Here is a 23327-nt window from a genome sequence, read left to right as displayed (position 1 = left end):
TTTTTTGTATTTCACATCTTTTTGTAGAGAATGAAAATTATTAAAACGAGCCTAATTTTTTTTGTAAAGTGCAAATGTTATTGAGATGAGTTTTATGAACGTGGCCTTGGCGCAATTTTTTACAGTGAAACTGTTTTTGTTCGGATTATATTAATAGGTGGTATATTAAAATACTTCAATTTAAAAGAGTCAGTCAGTTTGTCGGCTGACTGCCTGCTTTGATTTTTCTGATCCAGTACAATAAAATTACAATAATTAAAAGTGCGAACGTTGCATCTCGGGTTACCCTAGCCAGAGAAGTCGTTGGAGCCCCGATCTCACGAGTTTAGATCCGAGTCCGGCGACTCTCTTATCAAAACATTCCTGGAACCTTGCTGACTATGAATTACATAGCAGCAATAATATTAAAAAAAATATTAAAATTAGATTTTAAATTTAATTGTTAATTTTTAATAATTCTAAAATTAGCTGGAACGTCACATCATTAAAATCTAATTTATATTTTTTTTTGTCAAAAACGTACAAAAACAATTTTTATATACCTGCCTATAAGAATTTATCCTTTTGACTCAAGAAAATCATTTTCATCAAAATGGTATTCTTATTTCAAGATTTCTTCTCTTGAATCAAGTTAAATTTTTTATCAGTGCATATATCTCTGCACTGATATGAAAAAATATGAATTATTGCTGTCGGAAACAGATTAAAACTGGTGATTTACCGGTTAGAGTGTTATTTAGCTCTTAGCGTTTTTCGAAAAATTTCAATATTTTTCAAAAATTGTTCGTGTACGTTTTCGGAAAAGAAAATATAAATCAGATCTATGTGGCATACAATTTTTTTATATATTTTCTTATATGATTCCATGTTAATTATTTTTTTTTAGAGTGTGATCAGTAAGAGAGAGTTACAGGTTGTGGACAATGGACTTGAGAAAACTGACCTCAATTCTCAATTCATTACACCTTTCACTTAATAATTTATTTTACCACACCTTCCTGTATTCATATTGAATCCAATGACAAGATGTAGTCAGTCTTTGATCGTCGCTAAACTCACAACGATTTCAATTTCTCGGCGAAAAATTATTCGTTTTGTAATTTATATACTTATTACTAATTTCACTTTCGTATAAATGAAAATGTGTTGGTCTACCACAAGGTAAATACAATCGACATAATGGGAATGTATTTTTATTTGCTGAGCATTCTTTTGTTTACCGGTACTGGTGAGTTTTATTTTTAGAATTATGGTCTTATTTAATCATGGAAAATCCATGTTTTAAATATCTTTGATAGATGGATAGATAGATAGATGAATGTTTATTATGCCAAGGTAATATTACCGAATGGCAACTAAATTATACTATAAAATGTAACATTATTTTATAAAAATAAAAAACAAAGAAAATAGAAGATTTTTACTACATATTGTATTTTTCGTACGTCGTTACAGTGATTGTGTCTTGAGTACAATATTAGAAGTGATTTAGTTTTAAATAAATTTTATTCAATGTACTTGTTTTATAAAAAAATATGTTTTTCACGAGAAAAAGTAAAGTTGAAAGTATTTATAAATGAATGTTATACGTTTTTGTTTGTATTAATCTGCTTATATAACATCTCTAACTGACTTTCCAGGATCCTGCAGTTTTCAAGATTTGTTTTTTTTTTTATTTTCAAAGATGAATTTTTTAATTAAAAAAAAATTTTTTTTTTCAATTTTCAAAAATTCCTAATTCTGGAAAAAAAAATATCTTATTAAAAATAGTTTATAATATATTGAAAAAAACTTGAAAATTTCGGAGAATGGTAAAAATTTGAATATTGCATAACTTTTAAAATAAATTTTCTAATTTTTTCTTTCTTTCGGAAAAAATCAACACGCGTGATCATGCTTGAATATGATATGAAGTAGATATGATCACATATGAATTGTATATAATCGTGCATGAATAATGCATGATCGTGTAAGACCATACTTAATCATGTACTTTTCAGCATGCGTGATTATGCATGATCAGAAGTAACTATGCATGATCATTCTTGACCGTGTATAAACGTATACTATGAGAATCATGAATGATCGTACAAAGCTATACGCAGTCAAGCAGGTTCATGCTTACTTATTCTATTCAATTACAAATGTTCATGCCTAATCGAGCTTGGTCAAGCATGAATCATTTATGGCCGTTTAAGGGTATGTACAGTCATACATTATAGTCTCCACTGTTTTAAACAACTTCATGCATGATCAAGCTTTATTAAGCATGAATCATGCATGATCAGGCTTGGTCAAGCAAGTTTTTTGTATGGCCACACAAGGCCATACTCCTTCATCCAGACTCACACAAGATTTTTTTAGTTCTCACGTTACACAGTCGTGCACCGTCGAGTATGATTGAGTATGATCATGCATAGTCATGACAGGTCGTGCAAAATAACGTTTGCTTAAGTACACGATTGAGTATTACCTAGCACAATCGTGCATGATCATACACGATTCATGTATTATCATGCATGATTCATGCACGATAATACACAGTTCATGCATGATCATGCCTGATTCGTGCGCGGTCAAACACGATCATACATGCTGATTTTTTCCCGGGTATACAAACATTGTGGACTATTATCTGCAGTTGTCAAATTATGTAGGCGTAGCCATTTGTATTTGTAATTATGTGCTTCAATCTTCTGAGATTTTTAACCCTAGACTGGTCACCCGATGAGCCTGACGCCGCCTAACAACTACTCAACCTATAGAGACTCGTTATCGTGCGAGCGAGAAACTAAAAAAGAGGTGACCAATCTAGGGTTAAGAAGCAATAATTTAAGAAGCAAAAAAGCATGCAAAATTATTCAAAATAACTTTTCAAAAAATTATCGAAATTTCTTTTCAATTAATTACTTTTTATATTCTATTTATATTTTAATACATAAGGCATAAATATGTATAGAATATATAAAAAACTCATGTGGATAATCAAAGGTCTCCATGAGTGTTATGTCAAGATGAGCTTATATCTTTAAAAATATCATTAGCTGACTAGATATAATATCATTTCTTATATATACAATTGTGAAATATATAAAATATATAAGAAATTCATGAGGGTATTCAAATGAAAGATTTCGATGAGTGTTATATCAAAATGAGCTTATATCTTGAAAAATATCATTAGCTAATGATACAATGCCATTTCTTAAATATTGACATTTTTAAAAACATAAACTCATTCCGATGTTACACTCATCGAGACCTGTCATTTGAGTATTCGCTTGAATTCTTCATATTTTTATAATTATATGAAAATTCAATTGTCAGAATTTAGTTATTAACTATAGTTTTGAAGTTATTTGGAAAATCTCGTAAAAATTTGATTTTAATGTAAATTTCAAAAGAAATCTACGTAAAGGACTATTTGAAAACAACATTGAAGTATTTAAATATACGATGGTAACCATTACAATAATAATGATAACCATTAGTATCATAATGGTAACCATTAGTATCATAATGGTAACCATTACTATCATAATGGTAACTATTAGTACACAGTAAAAAATTTTTCGTCATTGAGTAGAGTGTTAAGATTTGTGTGTTCGAATATTACACTCTAGTGTATAGAATTTAACATTCTCATGTGTTGATTTAATGATTTAACACACTAGAATGTTAAATTCTACACACTAGAGTATAATATTCAACACACAAATTTTAACACTCTACACAATGACGAAAAATTTTTTACTGTGTATCGTGATACTGTGTATAGTATTCATTACTATCGTGATGGTAATAGTTATTATGCAAGATTTTAACCAATAACATAAAAGTAAATAATATTAAAATTATTATCGGGAATGGTAATTATTAAAAATGAATGATGGCAATCATTACCATAAATTTCTCAGCGTGTAGTTTTATAATCAATTGATAACAGAGTTAAGCAAATTTGAGGAATCTCATATTAATATTTTAGATTTCAATTTAACTGAATCAAATTAAATAATTTTTGTAGATTAGTTACATGTTAAATATCCAAATTAAATAAATAGTCAAATATTTTATTCTTGAAAACTTCAATACTAGAGGAGTTTATTATTCGATTTTATGAATTTATTATTATTTGATTGCTAAAATCTGAAATTAAATCATTGTTTTAGATGTTAATGGGCTTATTATCCCTGAAGAATTACCTTCAATTCTTTCACTTGTGTTTGCCAATATACCACCTGTAAAAAAAGGTAAGGATAACTTAAATTTTATACTTCTTCAATTTTTTGTTGGAAATACTTAAGAATTATCAATATTTCTTTTGTAATAAAATTTAAATTTCGATTCTTAAAACTTCATTCTCATATATGTGGTAATTGTCGCTTACAACAGAATATTTAAATTCTTGAGATTTAATAGTTTTAAACTTTAATGAGATTTGATTCTTAAGGTTCTCTGATTCAAAACAGTTTTTTTCGTTAATTTTGCATCCAGACCATGCAGCTGTGATATATAAAATAGTAAATTTTTCATGACTTATTAGTATATTTTAATTTTAGCAGCAAAAATAACCGCAAATTAGCTTTGATGATTCTTAAAAACACATATTTCTGTTTTTAATATCTTTCTAGAAATAAAAATTTTATTTCACCTTGATTTTTAAGTATTGAGTTCCTATTAGATTTCCACGTTTTGAGTTTCTAATATAACTTTGAAACTTTGTGTCGGATTACTTTTGAAGTACACGGAAAAAAAATCCTATGAAAAATTACAATAGTAACATCGTAATCCAGGACTAGACTTTCAGTAACTTGATTTTTACGATGCTGCCGTCTACAGAATACAATTAGAATTATTGAAAATTACGATGTTATTTAGTAAATTTTTTTCCGCAAAAGCAAGTGAATAAGGACGCATACTATATGTTTTAATAAAAGAGAGACAGAGTCCAGTAGTTTGCGACGCCATCACCGAAAGATGACCAACTACTGTATGGAGGGTCTTATTATGTGACTGAGCAGAAGTTTACGTATTCTTTCCGATAGTGCAAGGGGATAAACCTTGGACTTGAAGCGGAGAGGACACCAGGTTCGATTCCTCGGTGATACAGAATTATTTTTTCGGTGACCTAAACTTCTTTCTAATTTGAGTGACAGAAATTTACGATGTTGCATCGTATAAATTACGATGTTTGAATTCTGGTCCGGCATTACAATGTCCTATACTAAAAATTACGATGTTTTCATTGTAATTTTTCGTACAATTTTCTTTCCGTGAAGGATTTTATCTTTTTGTGTTAAAAAATAGCGTTGAATCTTGAAAACCCCATGAAATTTGGTTGATTCGTTCGCGAGATATTGCAATTCAAAAATTTCAAAAAATTTTTATACTCGCACAACTACTACAAAAATTGAAATTTTGAGGCTGAAGAGCTCAAAACTTTGTAATGAGAAAATTTTTAAATGTTTTGAGGTTTAAAAATAGCGGAAGGTTTCAAAAATGGCCTACAGAGTCAACCTTTTTTCAGATTTTTTTTTTTTTAATTTCATGAAAAATTTTTTTTAAAAAATATGAACGGTTGTTTAAAGCTTTTTTAGGAGTTCAATAACTCGATTTCTTGAAGTCCTAGGAACTATCTTGTATACTTGGGGCATGATGATCTGCGTAAAAAATTTTTTATTATTTTTATTTTTCAAATTTTCAATCTAATAAAAAAGAAAAATCTATTTTCAGAAATTCAAGACAAACCAAATTACTCAGTGTAAAATGAACTACACAGAAAAATTCGAAGCAATTTCTTTAAATTAACTCTGAGTAACTCATATAAGTAAAAAAATGGACAAATTTTGACGTAGTTTTTTTTATATTAGACGTATTTTTTGAAGAAATAGAGTTTATAATTAGAAACTAACATTTTTTTGAAAATTTCAAAGATTTCTCGAATCTTATCTTACTGATTTTATTCATTTTTTCAAAAAATTTAAATTGTATTAATAAAATTCTTTTAAATGTAGTAAATTGTATCTCTATCAATCAATTCTTCTAAACTTGTGAGATTTCTGAATAACTTCTAAATATAGGAATCTTATGATGAATGAATTTTCAAAAATGGATCTCAAAATTAATAAATTTATGTAAACTTATAATTTTAATTTTGCCAATCGAAAATTTGTAGATTTAGAGATGATGTTAAAGTTATAAATAAAATTATCTGTAATTAAATTTAGGGACGGATTCGCGGATTGGTCTTGGCTTTAGACTTGGCGAACATGCAGACTTTCAAACAATTGTTGAACTTGGTCCACAAAAAGAAACACAACCAATTGGCAACAGTGAATCAAAAAGAAGACGACAAATTGTTGTTGATCAAGTAACGGAGAAAAATTCAAGATTTTGGAAAAAGTCTACAGTAAATTCTGATAAAATAAACCACAAACAAGCAGAATTCAAAAAAATTGTTAATGATAGAGAAAAAGTAGTTATTAATGCTAATTTTTACGTTTATATGCTTCCCTGATAAAAAAAAAAGCATTGAGACAAAGAAAAAAGTATTGAAAAGTATTGGTTTTCTAGTCAATCCAATACTTTTCAATACTTTTTTCTTTGTCTCAATACTTTTTTTTATTCAGGATTTACGAACTCTAAAAAATTAGTTGACTATGTCACATATTGATTTTCGCAGAATTTTTAATGTATCATTATTTTACAGGAACGTCCAGATGAAAATTGGTTGTTTAAATGGAGTAGAGAATTCGAGAAAACTAGAAGCTATAAAATACCATTAACACAAAATTCAACGATTCTAAACCTCAGGGTTAACGTTGACAGTCCATCTTAGATGAATATAAAGTACAGAATTATTTAAAAATGAAAAATAACTGTATTACTTATTTCAAATTTTTAATGCAAAGAAAAAAAAGCTTATATTTTTATTAGAATAATAGAACTATTGCTTCAATAAACCTCACAAATATTGGGAAGAAACGCATGTCGTCAGTTTGTATTTCTTTATTGCATTATATTACATCGAATATATTCAGATCAACAATTACAATTAAATATTATCTTATGTTAAGTAATCACATCATTATAGTAATAATTAGTAGTTATACTTGATTTCTATTTATTGATTGGACAATTGCTTTTAGAGCTTAAGCTTTTATACCCTTCCACAAATTTTTCCTGAATGAAGATATTTATCACTTAAATTAAATTTATTAATGACTAATTACAATATGGTACAGTTTAATGTTGGAGTGTCTTACAGATTCTGAATTAAATAAGTATCGATAAAGTAGAAAACGATTTACACCACTTTGTTTATCCCTGACTTTAAAAAATGAATCAAAATGATTAACTCATTATCGACTATATTAATGTAGTGTACATTTATATTGGATCGAAATAAAATCTGTTGAATGTTTTAAGCCAGGGATGTGACGGTCTTTATTATTAAAAGTTTATTTTGATCACGTAACATTAATAATTTCTTCATTTTCTTCATTGTCAGTAAGATCATCGGTAGATCTTCGTGGACTCGCAAGAGGACTAGCATCATTATATTCGATTCTGGGTCTGTCACCATCAGTATCACTTAAGTCAGGATTTGGATTGTTTTTATTAGGTAATGTTTGTTCTCGTGAACCACCTAATGCCATAAGCTGTCTTTCTTTGTTGTTCCTCCATTTCATTCGGCGGTTTTGAAACCAAATTTTTACCTGAAACGAGGAAGAAACAATTATAATTATTTAAAATTGATACTCTCTGAAAAACATACAACAAAATGATGATAATATATATTCTTTAGTCAGAACTTTAAAATTATAAAGTAGATATTTATTAGGGTGATTTTTTTGAAAATTTTTTTCTTGCTTGACATCTCAAAAGTTTCTTTAGGGTAAGAACGAATTTTTCCCGCCTGAAAAAAAATTTTAATTTCAATTATAGATTAGCCTCAAAGGGGGGTCCCTTTTCCCATTTAAATAACATGAAAAAAAAATTTTTTCTCGTGGAAAAAAAATAGTAAAAATTTTTTGATAAATGTTTCTTATAGGAAATTAAATTCTCTACAAAATTGATTTGATATAAAATTTTCATAACTTGAACGGTTCAAAAGTTACAGGCCCTCAAAGTTGAAACAAGTTTTAATGAATTTTAAATGAATGCACATAAAGAGATTTTTTAAATTTATGACCCAAATTTTACTTTTTGTATTTGAGTATTTTAGTTTATTTTTTATTAATTACTTAAAAATTAATAGAAACAATTATTGTTATTAGTGCGGCGATTATTATTTAATTATTGTATTTATTTAGTTAATAATTTTATATTATTGTTACTGAAGGTATGATTAAAATTAAGAAATTAAGCGTGTGAGAAATTATTACGAAGCCGAACGAATTAATTGTAAAAGAAATTAAAAGACTGGGAAAATTATTCTAAGTTCCGAACAAGATTTAGTATGGGAAAGCGATGAATGGATATAAAATGAAAGAAATGACGATTATTATTTTGTAAGAAATAATTTAGGTAAGCGAAGATTTTATAAGTCCCGAGGACAATTTAGTATGGAAAATCAACGAATGGATATATAATGAAAGAAATTGCGATTAAAATAATAAAGAATTGTGAATCTGACGAAACGAATGGATAGAGAATGAAGGAAATTACGATTAAAATAATAAAGAATTGAGTTTGGAAAATAAAAACTTAGAATTTGGCGAGACGAATGGATAGAAAATGAAGGAAATTACGATTAAAATAATAAATAATTATTTTTGAATGCTAGTTCGAGGTCACCGGACAGGTGTCTAAAATGACCCTTCCGGTTCGTTACAAGAGAGTTGGGGGAAAAATGATAAACGCCAAAATTTGGCTCGATAAAGCAAGCAGTTCTTTCTCGGGAGAATTACTCGGGCGAATACTCTTCACCAAGTAATTCCAGAGGATGATACTCTACCTGGAGTCTGACCAAGGCCCAGGTAAGTATCATGAACCGACCGGATGAAAGTGCTTCTCCCCGTACCGAAGCCTTCAGCTGAGGTACGGTAGGTGATCATAAGCCGTGTAGGTGGGGGCGAAGAGGACACTCCATTCACTCTCGGGGTAGAGGTTTAGGCCCAGGGGTGACGGCTAGTCTCCTGGGAAAGCGGGGAACCAGCTCTTGACAGTTAGTTCGCGATTTTGAACCGCGAGTAGGTGTGAAAAGAGTGTTCTAATATATTGTTTATATTGTTTAATTTGTTTATATTGTTTATATCGTTTATTAACATGATCAGGCCAATAAAGAGGTTTTCCTTTTTCTTTGATTTATTTAAAATGAAGTGTTTTGTTTATATTTTGTTATTGATAATGTAATCCCCGTTTATGACCCTGGACTCCGGCGAGCAAATTTCGAGCCGGGGACAAATAAATTAATAATTTATTTATTTTTATAATTTTTGAAAACGTGGACGTTACAAATTTTCACTTTTTACACGGAGAAAAAAATTTTGCTATAGGAAATCTATAGTAGTTAGTTACTTGTAAAAAGTTCCAGTAGGTTAACGTATTCTTATGGTAACAATACCGTTTGGCTCCTGCAACTCTACATCGTTGAGCTCTGAGAGCTAAACGTTATTTACCTCTCACAACTTTACAGGATCGTTCTGAGACTATAACAAATTTTTGGAAGTCTGCTTGATAATTTTTATTTATGATTTAGCATTGATAATTTAATAAATACATGCGGCAAAATGAATTTATATTGTCAACAATAATTGTATATGACAAATAAGAATAGTATTATAGTAGAAATAAAATAATAATAAAACTTATATTACAAATAAAAAGTATTTGTTAAATAAAAATATGGTCGTCACAAAATTATCTTATTTTCTTAATTATATCAATAAATATTAGACATAAAATCACTACCGTATATGCACAAGAAAATATAAATGAACGAAAAAAATATTATTTTGTGTTAAATAGGGTCTTTTTAATGTATTCCGATAACTTATTACTTATCACAATATATTCAACTAATAAATTAAATTAACAGTCACTGCACATGAAGCTTGAAAAACCATAAATACAAAACTGTTCTAACGAAATTCAATTTGACAAAAAAAAAACCTATTTCCTTAAATAAATAAACTGGAAACTTAATTGTCCTCACATATTATTAATAATTCTGTAACAAAATAATTCTGTTTGTCATTTTAGAAGGTTATGAAATATGTCAGCGCACTCCACTACTGCGCAACGTAGAGCGCTCCCAACTATACCGTTTTGCTCTAAGAACAATCCCGTAGAGCTCTGAGAGCTCAACATCATTGAGTTATCAGAATTAAATAATATTTTGTTACTGTAACTCTACAACGAACAGTAGACTGTGTATAGTTGTGGTAACTCTACAGCTAGGTTACTAGAACGAAATTTTTAATTTCCCGCTAAAAAAATCGAAGATTTTCAAAAAATCGGGAAGTTATTGTTTACACCCCGTTTTGCAAAAATCGAGGTTTCAACAGATCTCGATATTTTGAAGCTCTAAGAAGCTTCCCTGACTATTTTTATGATGATGTACGTACGTCTATATGTATGTATGTGTGTGTGTGTGTGTGTGTGTGTGTGTGTGTGTGTGTGTGTGTGTGTGTGTGTGTGTGTGTGTGTGTGTGTGTGTGTGTAAACCTCTTATAACTTCTGAACGGCTTGACCGATTTGATCGCAGTTGGTGTCATTCGAAAGGTCTTCGCCAAACTTAAATTTCCTGTAAGTTGGAACCGATTCGGACCAATAGATTTCGAGAAATTGCAAAAAAAATTAGAAGAACGGTAGGCCCTGAAGGCCATCCGTGCAACTTCCCGCTCATTTCATTCTTAGGTGCTTAAAATTACACTTATGATGTTTTTGAGCTCTTCGAGCTCAAAAATACCATTTATGTGTTATTTTGAACTCTCTGAGCTTAAAGAGATAACTTTTTTATGCTTTGGAGCTCTTCGAGCTCAAAAGTCTGATAGAAGTTTGATAGTACACAATTTTTAAAATTTTTAAACCGCAATAACTTTTGAATGAATGAACCGATTTTTACGCGGTTGGCAGCAATAGACGCGGTTTTTTTTATGTTAAGAACTGATCAGTTTTTGAAATTGATCGGTACGGCCGTTGAAAAGTTATTCCAAAAAATGTCGGAGTTATGTTGAAAACACACTCGTTTCCAAATATTTCGTCGAGGATATCTCTCGAACCAATCAACCGATTTTCACGTTCCCGATGGCGATCGACGCAGTTTTTTAAGCTCTAAAAATTATTTTATTTCATCAAAAACGATCCGATGAGAAATGTCGAAGTTATGTGAAAAAAACACTTTTTTCGGTTTTCTTTCGTTCACATCTCTCGAATGAATCAACCGATTTCGATCGGATTAGCGGTGATCGACATGATTTTCAAGGTTAAAGGCGGAGTAGTTTTTGGAGCTGATCGATCAAGCCATTTAAAATATATTCCGAAAAAACCACTTTCAAAAATGATTTTGTTCTTATTTTTTTTTGAGATTTTTCAAAATTTCTTAAAATCTATCGGTCCGAATCGGTTCAAATTTTCAGGAAATCTAAGTTTCAGGAAACTCTTTAGAACGCCGTTTGGTTGGTTCCGATCGGTTTAGTCCTTCAAAAGTTATAAGCGATTCACATACTTACACACACACACACACACACACACACACACACACACACACACACACACACACACACACACACACACACACACACACACACACACACACACACACACGAAAGAGGACAACCGCACAAAGTGCCGAGGAACTCAGAGCTAAAGAACGGCAGAACAGCATCGCGCGATGGCAATCGCAGTGGGACGCCGCGACAACAGGGAGATGGACACACCGTCTCATACCAAGGATTGACGTTTGGCTTAACCGGAATCACGGCGAGGCCAACTACTATCTGACCCAGATGTTGTCAGGACACGGCTGTTTCCGGGAGTACCTTTATCGCTTTAAGCACGATGATTGCCCAGAGTGTCCGTCTTGCCCAAGAGTTGCTGAAAATGCGGAGCACGTTTTCTTTGAGTGCCCTCGTTTTAACCCACAGCGTGATGAGTTAGAGAAGATCCTGAACAAGAAAATCACACCAGAGTCAATAGTAGAAGAAATGCTGTCATCCGAAGCTGCCTGGAACGCCACAAGCACGTTTACTACCGAAGTGCTTACAGAGCTGCGTTCCATTGAAAGAAAAAGGGCAAATGACAGAAACTAGAAGGAAGGAAAAATAACACCTTAGCCACCAGAAGGAATAGCAGTAGCTAGATCCTCCCCTCACGAAGTAATGCCTGACGGCGGTTTCCATGAGGGATTAGAGGAAAGAAGAAAAGGGGTTTAGGGTTTAGTGGGTAGGGGCGTTAGCGTCGAGTTTTAGTATGACGCTGCGTCGAGTCGCCACATATCCAGGCCGAACAGCTATGCCTGGAATCCGTAAGAAGGATTCCCCCCCCTAAGATAAAAAAAAAAAACACACACACACACACACACACACGCGTACACACACACACACACACACACACACACACACACACACACACACACACACACACACAGTAACAAGCTCGCGGGGATAGTCAGGGAAGCTTCCTGTGACCTTCAAACGTCGAGATCTGATGAAAACTCGATTTTTGCAAAACGGGGTGAAAACAATAACTTCCCGATTTTTGAAAATCTTCGATTTTCTTAGCGGGAAGTTAAAAAAGTAAAAAAAAAAGTTGTTTTTTTTTTAATTTTTTTTAAATATCTCCGAATTGGCTGAACCGATCGACCTCAAAAATTAATCAGCTCTTAACTTTAAAAACCCTCATCGATCGCCACTAAAAGCGTCAGAATCGGTTGATGCGTTCGTGAGATATCGTTGTCGAAAAAAATCGAAAAAAGTGTTTTTTTGTAATAACTCCGAAATTTTTCATCAGATCAATTTTTTTATTTGAAATTATTTACAGAGCTCAAAAAACCACATCGATTGCCGCTAATCGCGTGCGAATAGGTTGATTCATTCAAAAGTTATAGCAGTTTGAAAATTAAAAAAATCGTATTTTATCGAACTTCGATAAGATTTTTGAGCTCGAAGAGCTCAAAAGCATAGGAAAGCTATCTCTTTGAGCTTGGAGAGCTCAAAATAATACATAAACTGTATTTTTGAGCTCGAAGAGCTCAAAAACATCATAAATGCAATTTTAAGCGCATAGATACGAAATGCCCCGACTAGAATTTTAGTGAGGCATGTCGAAAAATCAGTTCGGGGCGAAGTTGGCTTTCCGAACTTAGGCTAGCCCAATTCGAATCTTATTTGTTTTAAATTAGGCAAGCCGAACATTGGTATGCCAAAAGAATTCCACATTCGATGTAATCTCGTAATAGTTTGGCACTGCCTAAGTTCGGCATATCATGGATTGCCTAATTGGTACGAAATAACGGTAACCAAAGGTTTACCGAAGTTTGGTTCACCAAGCTCGGGCTCACTTAGGCAAACCTGTGGCAATACCTAAGTTCGGCATGTCATGGATTGTCTAATTAGTATGAAATAATGGTAACCAAAGGCTTACCGAAGTTTGGTTCACCAAACTCGGGCTCACTTCGAAAAATCTGTGGAAATGCCTAAGTTCGGTATATCATGGATTGCCAAACTGTTATGAAATAACAGTAATCAAAGGTTTACCGAAACTTGGCATACCACGATCGAGCTTCTTTAGGCAAAACTGTGGAAGTGCCTAAGTTCGGTATGTCATGGGTTGCCAAATTGTTATGAAATAACGGTAACCAAAGGTTTACCGAAACGCTTACTTGACTAGAATTTTAGTGAGGTATGCCGAAAAATCAGTTCGGGGCGAAGTTGGCTTTCCGAATTTAGGCTAGCCCAATTCGGATCTTATTTATTTTAAATTAGGCAAGCCGAACATTGGTATGCCAAAAGAATTCCACATTCGATGTAATCTCGTAATAGTTTGGCACTGCTTAAGTTCGGCATATAATGGATTGCCTAATTAGTACGAAATAACGGTAACTAAAGGTTTACCGAAGTTTGGTTCACCAAGCTCGGGCTCATTTAGGCAAACCTGTGGCAATACCTAAGTTCGGGATATCATGGATTGCCTAATTAGTACGAAATAACGGTAACCAAAGGCTTACCGAAGTTTAGTTCACCAAGCTCGGGCTTATTTAGGCAAACCTGTGGAAATGCCTAAGTTCGGTATATCATGGATTGCCAAACTGTTATGAAATAACAGTAACCAAAGGCTTACCGAAGTTTGGTTCACCAAGTTCGGACTCACTTCGGAAAACCTATGGCAATGCCTAAGTTCGGCATTTCATGGGTTGCCAAACTGTTATGAAATAACGGTAACCAAAGGTTTACCGAAACTTGGCATACCACGATCGAGCTTCTTTAGGCAAAACAGTGGAAATGCCTAAGTTCGGTATGTCATGGATTGCCAAACTGTTATGAAATAACGGCAACCTGTATTCTGAAGCTTGGTCTATCAAAATGAAACTTGACTAGGTAAGTCTGTGGCAAGTCCTCACTTAGGTATAATATCGGAATTCCTAACTCGACCGTTGCAACGGTAACCGAATATTTGCCGAAGTGTCGGGCTTATAAGTATCTTGAGGCAAGAGGTCGCTCATCATCGGCGTAGCGTCGCGGTATGCTATAGGGCTCTCGTACGTCGGGTACAGTGTTCGAGTCTCGCGTTCGACATGTAAAATTTTTAATAATTAATAATTATTAATTATAATTATTCTTAAGGCGAGTGTGAGGTAAATTTAAGTGTTGTGTGTGACTAATGTATCTAACTCCATCATTTCCTCCCCCCTTGACCCATAAAATCGACCAATCAAAAAAAACTTCTTCTTAGTAAGAAAAACCCTAAAAAGCGAAAAAAATGACCGAAAATATAAAAAAAATAATACTAAATAAAAAAAAAAAAAATTTTTTTTATTTACTTAATATTTAAAAAATTTTGTCCTAAAGTCGATATTTATATTTAAAATTTAAAAAGTAAATTAAAAAAAGTAAGCATTCATTATTATTAATTTTTGCTTTATAATAAAAATAGCTAAAAACAAAAAAAGGATTCAATTTGGATTCTTCCGTGCGAATTTAGTTTCTGAATTGCTGCCTAGTTAGGTAGCCAAATTCGGACCGAATGAGGCTTGGATAGTCACCAGCAAGTGTGGTTTCCAAACCACCGCCTAAGTCGGAAGCCAAGTTAGGCCCAAACTCGCGACTGCGTTACTTCCGGGACGTGGGCCAACTTTGGCTTCCTGGTTCGGCGCGAACTTGGAATTCGGCATGCTTAATTCGAAACGAACCACCGCCGAACTTAAATTTCTGGTCGGGTGAGCGGGAAGTTGCAGGGATGGCCTTCAGGGTCAACCGTTTACTTAATTTTTTTTTTCTGTGTATCATCATTTCCAAACAAAAACAGTACTTATTATCCTTTTAACTAGTAAATTATTTTTTGTAGCTCAACTGTTAACTTAAAAAAAAATTAGAAAAACGGTTGACCCTGAAGGCCATCCCTGCAACTTCCCGCTAATTTCATACCTACACTGATAAAAATTTTAACTTGACTCAAGAGCAAATATCTTGAATCAAGAACTCCAATTGGTTCTTTTAAATTAAAAAAATATATCTTGACTCAAGAATTTTTCCTCTTGGCTCAAGAAATTCATTTTCTTCAAATTGGTGTTCTTGGTTCAAGATTTTTGCTCTTGAGTCAAGTTAAAATTTTTATCAGAGTAGGCGCTTAAAATTGTACTTATGATGTTTTTGAGCTCCTTGAGCTTAAAAATACAATTTGTATTATTTGGAGCTCTCCAAGCTCAAAGAGATAGCTTTCCTATGCTTTTGAGCTCAAAATTCGATGAAACACGATTTTTTTTTAATTTTCAAACTGCTGTAACTTTTTTTTTTACATATATATTTTCATAGATATTTAAAAAAAATGAAAAAAATAAAATTTTTTTTTTCACTTTTTTTGCAATTTCTCGAAATCTATTGGTCCGAATCGGTTTCAACTTACAGGAAATCTAATTTTGGCGAAGACCTTTCGAATGACACTAACTGCGATCAAATCGGTTAAGCCGTTTAGAAGTTATAAGAGGTTCACACACATACACACACACACACACACACACACACACACACACACACATACAGCCGCACGGACACCATCGCGGGAATAATCAGGAAAGCTTCCTGTGACTTTAAAACGTCGAGATCTGATGAAAACTCGATTTTCGCAAAACGGGGTAAAACCAATAACTTCCCGATTTTTTGAAAATCTTCGATTTTCTTAGCGGGAAGTTAAAAATTAGGATAACGATTGACCCTGAAAGCCATCCCTGCAACTTCCCGCATATTCCATATCTGGGCGCTTAAAATTGTAGGGTAGGGCGGGGCTAGTTGATCACTTTTTGGTTCGACCTTCCATAACTTTAAGACGATGTATCGGATTCAATCAAGTCATATACTGTTAGGTTCGTAATTTAGTCTTCTTCAAAAGGTCTAGCGACACAAAAACGATCCGAGTCTAAATTTTCAAGTTATTCTCGGAAATACGCAAGCGCTTCAAATTGCTCAACGTTCCCCACTACACTGTAAAAAATTTGCGGAGTGAATGAAGAGTGAATGATTTTTAATTGAAAATTTTCAATTTTCTTAGCGGAAAGTTAAAAAAAAATTTAAGAAAAAAATTTTTTTTTAACAAATTTCAAAAATTCATATTTTTGAAAAAACAAAAAACACAGTTCCAAAAATTTCAGGATCTTTTAAGATTGGTATAAGGTAGTACACAAAAAAATTTGAGCTAAAAATTTATTGTCGACGGTCAATTTTGACAATTTTCAAAAATTCCAAATTTCACAAATTGGAAATTTTTCAAATTTTTTTTTCTGAAATTTTTTTTTTAATAGCCTCAAGTATCTCCTTTGAAGCTTACTCAATGCGATTTTTTTAATTGCAATAGTTTTCGAGATTTTTAAATCATAAGTTTAAAAAATATGGAAAATAGTGAAATTTTGGATTTTGCATAACTTTTGAAAAAATTTTTTAAAAATTTTTTTCCTTTAGCAGAACTTCGTTATAGGATAAAAGAAAACTTCTGACCAAAATTTGTCCAAATCGGAAGGGTTCGAATCCAACTATTGGTCGATTTGACGTGGAATGACCCTTATAGTAAATTAATTTTGAGATTTTTTTTGTAGAATGAAAAATCATCCTTATTTTGTTTATTTTAAAAACTCCGATCGCGGATGTTTTTCGGAGTGAAATTCGAAATCACTCTGAAATCACTTCGCAAATAAAAACTCCGGATTCACTCCCTACGCGGAGTGATTAATTACTCCTCTCTGGAACTCCGAGTAATGGGAGTGAAATTCACTCCCGATACACTCCGGATTTTTGACAGTGTAGTGAGGCTAGTTGAGCATGAGCATAAGGCTAGTTGTGCAATGGCTAAAATAGACGAAATGACTGTATAGAATGATATGAAAACAAAATAAAATTGTAATTAACAAGCAAATATTTAATTTATTATAATTCTACATACGTATAATTATGATTATAATAATAATTATAAACATAAAAATATTTATTATAATTATGTTATATATTTATTAATATAATATCAATATGAGTTATTTTAATTTTTATACATTATATTAAATCATCACATGTACAAATAAATTGATAATTATTAATTTAGTGAAGAAAAATTTCATTTTTCAATATTGAAAATCTAGTACACTGATAGAAGGATTTGTTTCCCCTACGGAAAAATTATATATACTAGAATATATACTAGGAATATATCCTAGAATATACTCTAGTTAAAAATATTTGTTAATATTTAAAAAATCATTTATTAGACCATTTTTTAGTCCTTAATAATTATTTCTTAGTATTTAAAAAGATTTATTAATATTTGATAAATGAATATCAGATTTATTAAATACAAACAAATCGTTTTAAATACTAAGAAATATTTGTTTAATACTAAAAAGTGGACTCTAATAAATGATTTGTTAACTATTAACAAATATTTTTTGGTACAAATAAATCCTTCTATCAGTGTAGGGCTGGTTGAACACGCAGTCAGCGCCTTGCTCAACTAGCCCCAACTGAGGCAACAAAATAAAAGTTAGCCCATACAGGACAATACGACGGGGCCAGATGTGGGCCATGCTCGGCGCAATGCTGTCTATCTCTTACCCATGATTGTAAACTCGCTTTGGCCCAGCCTTGGTAGAAGTCTGGAGTGATAACAGGGTGCCAAGCTTGGTTGCCTAGACTAGCCCAAGCATGATAACCAAGACTGGCCCAAGATTGTTAACCAAGACTGGCCCAAGTTTTTAAGCCAAAGCAAGTCCAGGCTTATTCACCACTATAGAATTTACTGAAAGAAGTAGATTACAAAATATATTTAGAATTTAATTGTTTAATGTGAAACCAAATTAGTATTAAGAACCCAATTTCGAATAAATTGAATTCTCTAAAATAAAATAGTAAAATTCTATGAAACCGTTAAATTTTTTCGTATAAAATGAGTAATTGTTAGTTGAAATTATAAAAAAGGAACTTTTTAATTGTCAATAATTTATTTCAATTTTGATGTTGAGCTAACGAAAGTTTAGACGACTTAACTCTTAATTTAGACCTAACTATCGTCGCTAATTACAGAAATAAAGTGAAAATCGCATTTACCCTAATCGAGATTCGAACCCGAGCCGCGCGCTTGCCAGACCGACCACTAACCCCTACGCCGTACGACCGATAAGTTAACGCACATCTCACCATTCATATAAGCTAAATATATACGGTGACAGAGTGTGACGGTTTATTATTTATATAATTTATGTTATTTAATTTAATATTGTGTTTTGATGAAAATGATCTATTTTTTACAAATAGTTATTAATTTAAAAAAAAAAAGCAAAAGTCAAGTTCTTACATTAACTTTAAACTTTTTAAATCGTTTTGTATATTTTTAATGTTATATTATTTTATTTTCCATTACATAAGCCCAACAGCCCAAAGGGCCAATGACAAGGCTACTTGATTTTACAAAGTTGAAAATTTTGACAGTGTTTGATACTTGAATTAATATTTAGCTCTATATAAACTAAATTTTTATATTAGAGTGATTATTATAATCATCAGATACTTAGTAGCTATAGTAATTAGAAAAGAATATAATACAATGATGAATTATGAGTTACGACTACATATGCAGAGTTACATTTTCCTTTTTTTTTTTTTTTTTTTTTTTTTAATCTAAAATTGTTGTTAACCAGGACCAGGAGTGCCTAGATCAGATATAATATTATAATATTTTAATTTTTTTTTTTAAGACTATCAATTTTGACGATATACAATTGTTTTGTTGAAATAATAAATTTTCAATTTTAGCATTTGCTATAGAATATTCGTTAAGTAATAAATATTTACTGTTCCGAATTCTATTACTTAATGATTAATTAAATTTGGATTTCCCATTGAATGGCCAAAGTTAGGTTGCCCAATTCTGGCTCAAGTCTAGGTTGCCATTCAATGGCCACGGCTAGGCATCCCAGTCTTGGCTAACGCTCGGGTAATCATTGAGTTGGCCAAAGCTAGGTTGCTCAGTCCTGGCCAAGGTCTGGATCGCCATTGAATGGCCATGGCTGGGGGACCCAGTTCTAGTCCAAGCTCGGGTAGTCATTGGGTTGACCAAGGCTAGATTGCCCAGTCCTGGCCCAAATTAGGGTGACCATCCAACGGCCAAGGTTAGGTTACACAATCTTGGCCCAAGTTAGGGTTACCATTCATTGGCCAAGGCAAGGTCATTCAGTCTTGGCCCATGTTAGGGTTACCAACCAACGGCCGAGGTTAGGTTACACAAACTTGGCCCAAGTTAGGGTGACTCTAGGCTTGGCCAAGGCTAGGTTATTCAATCTTGGCCCAAGCCTGGGTAATCATTGGAATGGCCAAGGCTGATTGCCCAGTTATGGCCCGGGCATGGGACAGTATAGGTTTGCCAAGATGGGGTTCCCAATAATGTCCCAGGCATGGCCCCGTCGTTCAACTCTGGGGCATCCCGTATGGGAGGTTATAAAAGAATGATAAGAAATAAAAATAAACAATCATATATAATCGAAAGGGCAAACATTAAGTCATCTTTTAATACTTTCGTGATCACGAAATAGCATTTTTAAGCGAGTGTAGGAGAAAAATTCTAAAGACCTGTTTTTTTTTTTTTGACACAAAAAAAAAGAAGACGTTTTGTCAGTTAGTCTAAACATCAGACGGCAGTTGACTTTCGCGCGATGTGTTCTCCTCTCGTAACCCTTTTTTTCACCATTTACACTTTTGTTGTAAGTTGCTTAGTTTTCGAGATATTTCGGGTGCTTAAAATTGTACTTATGACGTTTTTGAGATTTTTGAGTTAAAAATATAATTTATGTAATATTTTGAGCTCGCTAAGCTCAAAGAGATAGTATTTCTATGAATTTGAGCGCTTCAAGCTCAAAAGTCTGATCGAAGTTTCATAGAACACTATTTTTGAAATTTTAAAACCGCAATAACTTTTGAATGGATCAACGGATTTTCACGCGGTTGGCGGCATTCGACGCAGTTTTATCAGCCTTATGAGAATTTTTAGATTTGAATTAATTAAACCCAAAATTTCGGAGTAATTCCGAAAAAACACTTTTTTCGTTTTTCTTTCGTTCACGATATCTCTCGAACATATCAACCAATTTCGACCAGCTTGGTGGCGATTGACGGGGGTTTTTTATTGTCTAGAGCTGATGAGTTTTTAGAATTGATCGGTGAAGCCGTTTAAGAGCGGTTGATAGTTGATTTTCAAACGAGTTTTGCTCATGAATAAGATAAAATTTTGAAAAAAAAACGCTTCGCTTTTCGATAGATAATTAAATTATCCATCGAAGAGCGAAGCGCTTTATTGGAAAATTTTCATTTATTTATGCATAAAATCCGTTTTAAGATTCCATAAGTTGTACAAGTATGACAGAGATACTCTCGTTTGTCCAATAGAGCGCGAGAGAGAGAAAAAATATAAACCCTTCTTAAAAGTTATCTATTAGTTATTTATATATATAAATGTGTGTGTGTGTGTGGGGTTTTTTTTTTTTTTTCTTTAACTTAGGGGGGGGGGGGGAATCCCTTTTACGGATTCCAGGCATAGCTGTTCGGCCTGGATATGTGGCGACTCGACGCAGCATCATATTAAAACTCGACGCTAACGCCCCTACCCACTAAACCCTAAACCCCTTTTCTTCTTTCTTCTAATCCCTCATGGAAACCGCCGTCAGGCATTACTTCGTGAGAGGAGGATCTAGCTAATGCTATTCCTTCCGGTGGTTAAGGTGTTATTTTTCCTTCCTTCTAGTTTCTGTCTTTTGCCCTTTTTCTTTCAATGGAACGCAGCTCTGTAAGCACTTCGGTGGTAAACGTGCTTGTGGCATTCCAGGCAGCTTCGGATGACAGCATTTCTTCTACTATTGACTCTGGTGTGATTTTCTTGTTCAGGATCTTCTCTAACTCATCACGCTGTGGGTTAAAACGAAGGCACTCAAAAAAAACGTGCTCCGCATTTCCAGCAATTCTTGGGCAAGACGGACACTCTGTAGAATTATCGTGCTTAAAGCGATAAAGGTACTCCCGGAAACAGCCGTGTCCTGACAACATCTGGCTCAGATAGTAGTTGGCCTCGCCGTGATTCCGGTTAAGCCAAACGTCAATCCTTGGTATAAGTCGATGAGTCCATCTTCCCTTCTCCGCAGCATACCATAGTTGTTGCCATCTTGCTATACTATGTTGTCGCTCTTCAGTTCTCAGTTCTTCAGCGCTCAGTGTAGATGACCTCTTTCGGTGGTATAGAATCCGTCTTTCCTCAGCTAGGACTCTAAGAGGCAGAGTTCCAGAAATGCCTCCTCGGATATTGTGTGGAAGGCGCTTGCAACTCTCAGTGCACTTAATCGGTAGACCGGTCCGGCTTTCCTCCATGATCCTTGGGTCTCCAGCGCGTCTGCCCAAACGGATATTCCATATGTGAGCACTGATGTGACTACTGACGACAGCAATAGTCTCCTGCTCTGCTTCGGGCCTCCAACATTCGGCATCAGTTTTGATAGACTAGTTACCACCGCTGATGCTTTAGCACTTACGTGTTCGACCTGTTGCTTAAAGTTCAGTCGGGCATCCAGCGTCACCCCCAGATATCGGATAAATGGTTGTGATGCGATCTCCTGCTCGCCGACATTCAGCTTGATGTTTTCTACGATCTTTCTGCTGATGATGAGCACAGCTTTAGTTTTGTGCTTGGCTAACTCCAACTTCATCATCTCCATCCATAGGTTAATCCGGCTAAATGTGATATCGAAAGCCAGATTGATCTCCTCCAAGTGTTTCGCGACAATCACTACCGCTACATCATCGGCATATGCAACAAGTTTCACCTCTGATGGTAATGCAACTCTCAGGAGACCATCATACATGATGTTCCACAGCAAAGGATCCAAAACCGAGCCCTATGGCACTCCTCTAAACAATACTTCTTTCTACCACGTTCCCATCTCTTTCCAGCGATTGCCTCCTTAGCTGTATCAACCACCAGGTTGATCGCATGCAGCGTTGATCGTCCTTTCCAGAAACCATACTGGCCTTCTGCTAGGAGTGGATCGACGGCTGCTTCTATTCGTTGGTGCATTATACGCTCTAATATCTTACCCGCTGTATCCAGCATGCAGAGTGGTCGGTAAGATGATGGCTCGTCCGGTGGCTTCTTCCCTTTAGGGAGAAGTACAAGTCTTTGCTGTTTCCATCTTCTAGAAAAAATCCCTTCTTTGAGGCACGAATCGTAGGTATCTAAGAATATATTTGGCGCTGCTCTAATAGCTGATTTTAATGCAATATTCGGGATTCCATCCAATCCCGGCGCTTTATTATTCCCTACTCGGTTACACGCCTCCATCAGTTCCTCTTCTGTGACAGGTGGAATGTCTTCTCGATTTATTGGCAATGAAGAATAGCCGAACTTACTTTGTCGAGGAAACAGCGTAGAAACTATTCTTTCCAGGAGCTGTGGACACGTAGGTGATGGCATTGGCTGGTGCTTCAGGTGGGTCATGACCACCCTATACGGTTTGCCCCATGGGTCCTTTTCTACCTCATCGACGAGTTCCTTCCAACAGCGTCTTTTGCTATCTTTGATGGCCTTGTTCAGTTCTCGACGGGCCTTTTTATATTCTGCGACCAGCTCCGCAGAGTTAGGTCGTCGGT

General features: G+C 33.7%; 2 protein-coding genes across 3 annotated transcripts in view; one reads left to right on the top strand and one right to left on the bottom strand.

Annotated features, from left to right (window-relative positions):
- The first annotated feature begins 969 nt into the window (after nt 1-969).
- On the top strand, nt 970-6984 carry LOC123261544. Of its 2 annotated transcripts, none has more exons than XM_044723199.1 (4): nt 970-1228; nt 4170-4250; nt 6228-6507; nt 6630-6660. In XM_044723199.1, the coding sequence occupies exons 1-4, from the start codon at nt 1180-1182 to the stop codon at nt 6643-6645; spliced, it is 426 nt and encodes a 141-aa protein (XP_044579134.1). In that variant the 5' UTR covers nt 970-1179; the 3' UTR covers nt 6646-6660. The 2 variants fall into 2 exon arrangements, with proteins under 2 accessions (XP_044579134.1, XP_044579133.1); XM_044723198.1 differs by lacking the exon at nt 6630-6660 and adding an exon at nt 6710-6984 and having other exon boundaries at nt 983-1228; nt 6228-6475.
- A 437-nt stretch (nt 6985-7421) lies between these two features.
- LOC123261523 (brain-specific homeobox protein) overlaps nt 7422-23327 on the bottom strand; it is a 301828-nt gene continuing 285922 nt past the window's right edge. Inside the window, exon 4 of the mRNA XM_044723165.1 lies at nt 7422-7718. Coding sequence (XP_044579100.1) covers nt 7470-7718 — 249 coding nt within the window. The 3' untranslated portion in view covers nt 7422-7469. The remainder of the gene's footprint in view (nt 7719-23327) is intronic.

This window comes from Cotesia glomerata, linkage group LG3 (assembly GCF_020080835.1).
Source record: "Cotesia glomerata isolate CgM1 linkage group LG3, MPM_Cglom_v2.3, whole genome shotgun sequence".
Classification (NCBI taxonomy): domain Eukaryota; kingdom Metazoa; phylum Arthropoda; class Insecta; order Hymenoptera; family Braconidae; genus Cotesia; species Cotesia glomerata.
The sequence above is the reverse complement of the archived record's forward strand: the minus strand, read 5'-3'. Positions and strand labels throughout refer to the sequence as shown.